Raw genomic sequence first — 9,167 nt, forward strand, 5'->3', positions numbered from 1 at the left:
ACACAACAATTCAAATTCACTGCAGTCCATCTCCATACTATGATCCAAAACTTAAGAAAACTAGTTCACCACACAAAGGCCACAAAATTCAATTTCATTCACTTGAACAAAACTATATTCACAAGTCACGGTCAGGTCATCAACCCATGGTGTTCAAGTGAATAAATTTCAAATCCAGTTTTCCTTGTGAATCGTAACGTATCGTTCCAAATGATGCAAGCAACATCAACCACGTATATAAGACACATCTCGCGAACTCAATTCAAATTCCAAATCACCAAAACTACTACTAATTCCAATTCTACCAACAATCCTGATTCTGAAGGAATTATAGTACTCAACGACAACCCAACAATGGTCTCTCATCTCTAACCATCGAGCACAAAATAAAACTCTTGTCTCGCACCTTAAACCCTGCTTAACAACTTACAAGCACAAGGAAGAAGTAACCACAATAATTTCTTCCCTAACCTCAACCCTACTAACAAACTCCACAAGGACATCTCATTACAAAACAAGATATTTAATCATTGATACGTACATCCCATCCAAAAACATCTGTATATCCAACTTAAGAAGGAAAAATCTCTATCAATTTATACTCGTATCCAACCTGGGTACATGCATAGGTCAACATCATGCCTTCAACCAAACACTTCTACGTACAAAAGAAAACTCATTTCCATAAACAATCCTCACTGACTCATCAGAGTTAAATCCGGAGGTTTCCATTCCTCGAAGATCACAACTCGCGGAAACTAAACTTATTCTAATACTAACTTAGAAGGCAACTCTACCGTCCTACGGACATACACGCTGTCTAGACCCCATACTAAGACATACCCAATGATTATACCAATACCGAAGAGTATATGATGGGGATCCGCTGCAGACGGGCCATCACTCGGGAAGTATTGATTATCACCAAATATGTACCTTACGCTCTGATACCAAACTGTCACGCCCCGGATTTTGAATAACAAATTCAAATCCGAAACATGAATTAATACAACTCACATAAATACAACCTGAATTTTTTTCTCAAAACAACCACACCTCACATCGCTCGATATTACATAAACCAAATCTCAAATTTGTTTATTACAGCACACTCTCACCAAATTATAAATGTAGCTCAATGAGCATAACACACCTCACAAAAGAAAGTCAGATTCACACAAATGCAGCTACTCTACGCAGCTCGATCACCTTTCTGATTTTCCTGACCTGTAGGATTACCCGCTACACCGTTTGAATAGTGTACCGGGATTGCAACAATACAAACCCGGTAAGCTTTTTGCAAAGCTCGTATGAGTAAATGAAAGGATTGCACGATTTAAAGTAACCAAATCAACTCAAGCATAAATTCAACTCAAGTATTTTCTTTGCATAATAATTGAAGTGTACAACGTCACTTCAAGCATCAATCAACTCACATCTCACAATGACTACTCAAAAACAAACAACTTCTTACTCAATATATACTCACAGGCTTATGATTTATTTATATAAATCATCCCATGCAGTATATTATACTTACAGGCTTATGATTAATTATATTAATCACCCCATTCAGTATATCATACTTACAGGCTTATGATTAATTATATTAATCACCCCATTCAGTATGTCATACCCAAGGGCATATGATAACTCGTTTATCCCCCAAGCAGTATGATGTACTCAAGGGCATACGATAACTCAAGGTTATCCCCCTAGCAGTATAGTGTACTCAAGGGCATACGATAACTCAAGGTTATCCCCCAAGCAGTACAAAGGCAGACAGACTAAAGCTCTAACTGAATCGTAGAGTGTCACCTTGGCCAAGGTTCACCCTTACGAAAATATTTGCCTCAAATCACTTGACTCCTCATTTAACTCATCTCAACGACTCAACTATAGCACTTTACTCAATTTCTCTTTATCATCACACTCAACTCAACCTATAAGATAAATTATATCTTCTAGAGAGTAATGCTCGAATTGTAAATCAATCGCATCAATTCCACACTTCACCAAATACCACACATCCAATATATATTCCACGTAAATATATATATACGTAGTCACCCACACAAGAATGACCACTAATACCAACTATAGTTCACATGCATTAAAATCAGGAAATTCATTTTTATAGTTTAAATACATTTTACTTACCTATGGACCGTAGTTGAGCAAGTCCATATAATTTAAAACAAATATTTATTTTCATAAAACAATTTCCACAATTTCCCAATTAAATAAAATCACCGAATTTCGGTTCGTGAATGAACCATGTGCGATTTACTCACCTCGATATTCCCGCTGCGTCTTCAATTCAACACAATACACACCAAAACCGCTCACCCAAGGGAGACCGTCAATCACCTAATCACACATGACCTTAACTTAGCCAATAACTCAAAAACATATTCAAACGACAATCCAACGGTCGGATCGAAATTAAATGATGATCCAACGGTCGGATCCTCACGGATCGCCCTTAGGATCACCCTCCAAAAATCATCACGAAGATCCAACGGTCGGATCTTCCTGAATCGTCCTTACTAACATCTTCACAAATTTATACGAAAATCCGACGGACGGATTCTCACGAATCGCCTCCTTAATCACTGTTTTGCATTTATACGAAGATCCAACGGTCGGATCTTCGCCCATGACCGTACAAAGCCACTGGAACAGTCATAAGATCATCATATCAAAACTACAAGTCCATCTGACGGTCCTAACTTCACAGATCACAAATCTAACGATCGAAATCGATCGAAACTTAAAAATTCATAACTTAATCATACGATATCCAAAAATTGCGTATAATATATCGAAATGATCGTATTGAAATATAGAATCTAAAAATGCACAGAAACTATATTTTTGACCCCCGGAGGTGGCCGGAAAAGGGACGCCGGAGTTAGGGCAGAGCCGCCGCCGACCACCGCCAATGGTGTCGGGGCCGGGCTGCTCCTCTTCCTCTCATCATGCTTAACAACTTTCATAACTATCATGTAAGCTGAAAATGACCGGAAGTGGTTGAAATTACCTAAAACAGTCGAGGTGGCCGGAAAATTTCCAGAATCCGGCGAAATTTGCAGAATCCGGCAAGGCTTGATTTCGACGTCAAAACTTCAATTTCAGGCTTCGATCCCTTCTAGAGAGTTGTTAAGAACATCAAGGAGAACTCACTGGTTCAAGAATCAATCAAAACGATGCACTACAGCTCGAGATATACCGATCGAAAGATTTTCGTTTCGGATTGAAAACTTACCGAGCTCCGACGAACGTGAAACCGGTCACTCTAGGTGCAATCCTCCTAGTATGATGATCAGCAGGTTGAGGGGAGTTCATGGAGCCAAGGATCGGAAGTTTTGGTGGCCGGAGCTAGGAGAAAACCGGCGTTGACCAAAATCGAGCTTAAATCGAAACCGGGCCGCCGCCGCCGCCGTGCAAGGCTGCCACAGACAGGTGCGCAAGGACCATACGAAGCCAATGGAAGAAGTTTGGTGAGGATCGGTGGCCGGAGGAGGAAGAAATAGCCGGAAGAAAATCGAAGGCGATTTCCGGTCGGGGGAGGGGCTGCAGCTCCGAGCTTCCATTTTTGGAAATTCTGAAAATATTTTCGGAAATTTCCGAAAATGGAAGCTTTATACTAATTTGGAAACATTTTCAAAAATCATAACTAATTCATACGAACTTCGATTTTTGCGTTCCGCATATGCACGCGATCGTGTCGACGAGCTCTACAACTTTCATGAAGGAAGTTTTCCCAAATTCCGTAAGCATAAAAAGTCAACTTTTCACGAGCCCCTAACTTATGTTCGTTTTCGAATAAAACTTGTTTGAACTAATTCCACCACTCCTCCGAGCTTCGTACTTTCTCCCATGACCACAAAATCATTTCCAAAATGTCATCGGAAATTAACTTGAATTTTCGGGGTATTACAATCTACCCTCCTTAAAGAAATTTCGTCCCGAAATTTAATCGTGAGTCCATTTCTCCCGATTAAAGTTTTCAGAACACTAACCAAGCATCAACTTGATCACCACAATTCTTACTTCAACAACCACGCTTGACTATACTATCTCCAACTTTACCAATACTGTAGAAATCTACAGATACCATACCGTAGAAATATACAAAGCTACGGTTCTACGTATAAAAATACGTCCGTATACTGAGCGTATACAAGATCCAAAAATAAATGTAAGAGGCAAGGGTCGAACTCCCGACCTCGAACACAAAAGTTTTGCTCCCAACCACTGAAGCAAGAGCTGCTTCCAATAATATATGCTCACGTGTTATATTTATTATGTCAAAAGCAACATAAAAATAAATACAATGGGATGCAAGGTTTCGAACCCTTGACCTGCTGCTCACAAAACTTGCCCCTAACCACTGGGGCACAAGCTGTGCTTAATATAATGTGTACAAATTTTATACTTATTATGTCATAAACGAACATAATAAAAATAAACGAGAGACAAGGTTCGAACCTCAGACCTCTTGTACACGAACTTTACACTCAACCACTCCAGCACGGCTGCTCACATTATTATCCATACCAATCCTTTTATTTAAACCAACTGTTTCAACAATTCGGCCCAAAACATCCAAGACTGTTGCAGAAACCCAGCCCAACGTATCCAAAACTGTTACAGAAATCCGACCCAACTCATCCAAAACTGTTTCAGAAACTCGGCCCATCATGTCCAAAACTGTTTCTGAAACTCGGCCCATCAGGCCTCCACCCACAGCTACAGTGATGCCTTGATCCGAGACAGGCCCAAGTACGGCCCACTTGTGTCACGGCTTATCCCTTCCGTGATTTACGGCAGTCAAATCTGCTTTCGGCTACAGCTGTCTGCCACAGCGCCTCGAGATTCCCTCGGTCCCCTTACACGCTCTCCACGCGCCAACAACTTTTCCGGGTTTCAGGGCGACTTTAATCCAACGCGTAGAATGAATCACAGGAATCGTCCATCCAACGGTGGAGATCTGCTCACCTCGCTCTATAAATAGGTGCATTCTGAGGGCGCAACTGTTCACTCCAAAGGAACGAAAATCTCTCCTGAGTTCCAGCCCCTCTCTCCCAACTCTTCAGCTTTCCTCTTCTTTCAAAACTCAAAACATTTCTTCTTCGATTCAATCCTTCTCTTCTGATCTTCTCTCCCATCTAGTTGATTCAATCCCATCTTTCCTCTGAACTTTCAGATCTCCAACCCACCATCATCATCCTTAATCCCTTTAACAACAACTCCTTCAAACACTCGACAACTTTACTCTTCGATCTTCACATCCCCTCAACCCATCACCATGGAACCACGAACTCTGCAACTGATGGAGCTACAAACCCAGCAACAAATCGAGGATGGAGGAAACAACCAAGCAGCCGGGAGTAGTGCCAACACAGATTTCTGGCGAAGCCGTGCCAGGTGGGTTCCTACTCCAGATCAAATAAGGATCCTCAAGGATCTTTACTACGACAAGGGAGTTAAGTGCCCAACTACAGAGCACATTCACGAGATCTGTCTCCAGCTGAACCAGTATGGACATGTTGAGGGCAAGAACATTTATTTTTGGTTCCAGAATGTCAGGGCTCGAGAGAAGCAGATGAAGAGGTGCAATCAGGCTGCTCAAGTGCCCATGGGAACTAGTTCTCCTGGTACTGGTGGATCCATTGATCTCAATTTTGGGTCCACTGGTTCTACTGGTGCTGGTGGATCCATCGACATCAATTTTGGGCCAGCTGGTGGATCCATTGACATCAATTTTGGGTCCACTAGTTCTACTGGTGCTGGTGGATCCATTGATCTCAATTTTGGTTCCACTGCTTCTACTGGTAATGAAGGATTTATTTACTTAAATTTTGTTTCATAATCTTCCTCACCCTTCAATACTAATACCAGTACAACTCTTTTGGCACAACAGGAGGACAATCTTCCATGGAACAACGAGGAGGAGTTCGCCAGGAGTTTGAAACTCTTCTTCTGTTCCCCGTGCACGGCGAGGACGTCTATGGTAACCCGAAGACTACTTCCGAGGAAGGTAGCGCATATGATTACTATTTCGGTGGCTCAGGCGGTTACAACCGTGGATCTCCAGTTTCTCTTGAGCTCAGCCTCAACCCATCCGGAGCTACTGATTAGGCTTAGTATAGCGTAGTGCCAATTTCCTTTTTGTAATATTAAATCAATAAGATGGTGTGCATGTTTTCTTTTCTTTTTGTTTAACCAACAACAACACCAAGGATCGAACCTTGGTCACCCAATACTATTTTCAAAACCATAAACAACTCTACTGCACACATCTTTCATAATGATGCAATAAAAACAATCACTCAAAAAGAATCCAACAATCAATTAAGTAGCATCGAGGTCTAACTAGTATCCTCTGAGTCAAACCAAACACAAACAATTTCATCGATAGGATTAGGGATTTATAAAGCTAAACACATCCTGAGTTAGCTAGGAAAAACCCACGTCTTTAGAGTTACTCTTACAACTCTTATAGAATCTCGATAATTCCATCTATCAATTGCTTCAACAAAAACTCACCACAATTCAATCCCTAACATTTAGCGATTCAGAAATCGAATCAAACTCCATATCACATAGTAATTCACTTGAACCACTATGGATACCTAACAAAGTCACTAAAATCAATATCTGAAATTGCGTTTAACTATATCACCTAAAATCAATCACCAAAGGCACACACTCTCATCCAACATCATTCACAAGAACTGATTCTAACTCTCCCAATTAATTACACCAAAATCAACTCCATTGCAAAACTTTAAGTGTCCCGCCTACTTAAACTTAAAACACACAACAATTCAAATTCACTGCAGTCCATCTCCATACTATGATCCAAAACTTAAGAAAACTAGTTCACCACACAAAGGCCACAAAATTCAATTTCATTCACTTGAACAAAACTATATTCACAAGTCACGGTCAGGTCATCAACCCATGGTGTTCAAGTGAATAAATTTCAAATCCAGTTTTCCTTGTGAATCGTAACGTATCGTTCCAAATGATGCAAGCAACATCAACCACGTATATAAGACACATCTCGCGAACTCAATTCAAATTCCAAATCACCAAAACTACTACTAATTCCAATTCTACCAACAATCCTGATTCTGAAGGAATTATAGTACTCAACGACAACCCAACAATGGTCTCTCATCTCTAACCATCGAGCACAAAATAAAACTCTTGTCTCGCACCTTAAACCCTGCTTAACAACTTACAAGCACAAGGAAGAAGTAACCACAATAATTTCTTCCCTAACCTCAACCCTACTAACAAACTCCACAAGGACATCTCATTACAAAACAAGATATTTAATCATTGATACGTACATCCCATCCAAAAACATCTGTATATCCAACTTAAGAAGGAAAAATCTCTATCAATTTATACTCGTATCCAACCTGGGTACATGCATAGGTCAACATCATGCCTTCAACCAAACACTTCTACGTACAAAAGAAAACTCATTTCCATAAACAATCCTCACTGACTCATCAGAGTTAAATCCGGAGGTTTCCATTCCTCGAAGATCACAACTCGCGGAAACTAAACTTATTCTAATACTAACTTAGAAGGCAACTCTACCGTCCTACGGACATACACGCTGTCTAGACCCCATACTAAGACATACCCAATGATTATACCAATACCGAAGAGTATATGATGGGGATCCGCTGCAGACGGGCCATCACTCGGGAAGTATTGATTATCACCAAATATGTACCTTACGCTCTGATACCAAACTGTCACGCCCCGGATTTTGAATAACAAATTCAAATCCGAAACATGAATTAATACAACTCACATAAATACAACCTGAATTTTTTTCTCAAAACAACCACACCTCACATCGCTCGATATTACATAAACCAAATCTCAAATTTGTTTATTACAGCACACTCTCACCAAATTATAAATGTAGCTCAATGAGCATAACACACCTCACAAAAGAAAGTCAGATTCACACAAATGCAGCTACTCTACGCAGCTCGATCACCTTTCTGATTTTCCTGACCTGTAGGATTACCCGCTACACCGTTTGAATAGTGTACCGGGATTGCAACAATACAAACCCGGTAAGCTTTTTGCAAAGCTCGTATGAGTAAATGAAAGGATTGCACGATTTAAAGTAACCAAATCAACTCAAGCATAAATTCAACTCAAGTATTTTCTTTGCATAATAATTGAAGTGTACAACGTCACTTCAAGCATCAATCAACTCACATCTCACAATGACTACTCAAAAACAAACAACTTCTTACTCAATATATACTCACAGGCTTATGATTTATTTATATAAATCATCCCATGCAGTATATTATACTTACAGGCTTATGATTAATTATATTAATCACCCCATTCAGTATATCATACTTACAGGCTTATGATTAATTATATTAATCACCCCATTCAGTATGTCATACCCAAGGGCATATGATAACTCGTTTATCCCCCAAGCAGTATGATGTACTCAAGGGCATACGATAACTCAAGGTTATCCCCCTAGCAGTATAGTGTACTCAAGGGCATACGATAACTCAAGGTTATCCCCCAAGCAGTACAAAGGCAGACAGACTAAAGCTCTAACTGAATCGTAGAGTGTCACCTTGGCCAAGGTTCACCCTTACGAAAATATTTGCCTCAAATCACTTGACTCCTCATTTAACTCATCTCAACGACTCAACTATAGCACTTTACTCAATTTCTCTTTATCATCACACTCAACTCAACCTATAAGATAAATTATATCTTCTAGAGAGTAATGCTCGAATTGTAAATCAATCGCATCAATTCCACACTTCACCAAATACCACACATCCAATATATATTCCACGTAAATATATATATACGTAGTCACCCACACAAGAATGACCACTAATACCAACTATAGTTCACATGCATTAAAATCAGGAAATTCATTTTTATAGTTTAAATACATTTTACTTACCTATGGACCGTAGTTGAGCAAGTCCATATAATTTAAAACAAATATTTATTTTCATAAAACAATTTCCACAATTTCCCAATTAAATAAAATCACCGAATTTCGGTTCGTGAATGAACCATGTGCGATTTACTCACCTCGATATTCCCGCTGCGTCTTCAATTCAACACAATACACACCAAAA

General features: G+C 39.8%; 1 protein-coding gene across 1 annotated transcript; it reads left to right on the plus strand.

The window, feature by feature from the left end:
- Window positions 1–4,849: 4,849 nt before the first annotated feature.
- LOC133724569 (protein WUSCHEL-like) lies at window positions 4,850–6,180 on the plus strand. Its single transcript, XM_062151330.1, has 2 exons — window positions 4,850–5,840; window positions 5,930–6,180. Exons 1-2 carry the CDS (start codon window positions 5,315–5,317, stop codon window positions 6,145–6,147), a joined length of 744 nt encoding a protein of 247 aa, XP_062007314.1. The 5' UTR covers window positions 4,850–5,314; the 3' UTR covers window positions 6,148–6,180.
- The last annotated feature ends 2,987 nt before the right edge of the window (window positions 6,181–9,167 follow it).

This window comes from Rosa rugosa, chromosome 1 (genome assembly GCF_958449725.1).
Source record: "Rosa rugosa chromosome 1, drRosRugo1.1, whole genome shotgun sequence".
NCBI lineage: Eukaryota > Viridiplantae > Streptophyta > Magnoliopsida > Rosales > Rosaceae > Rosa > Rosa rugosa.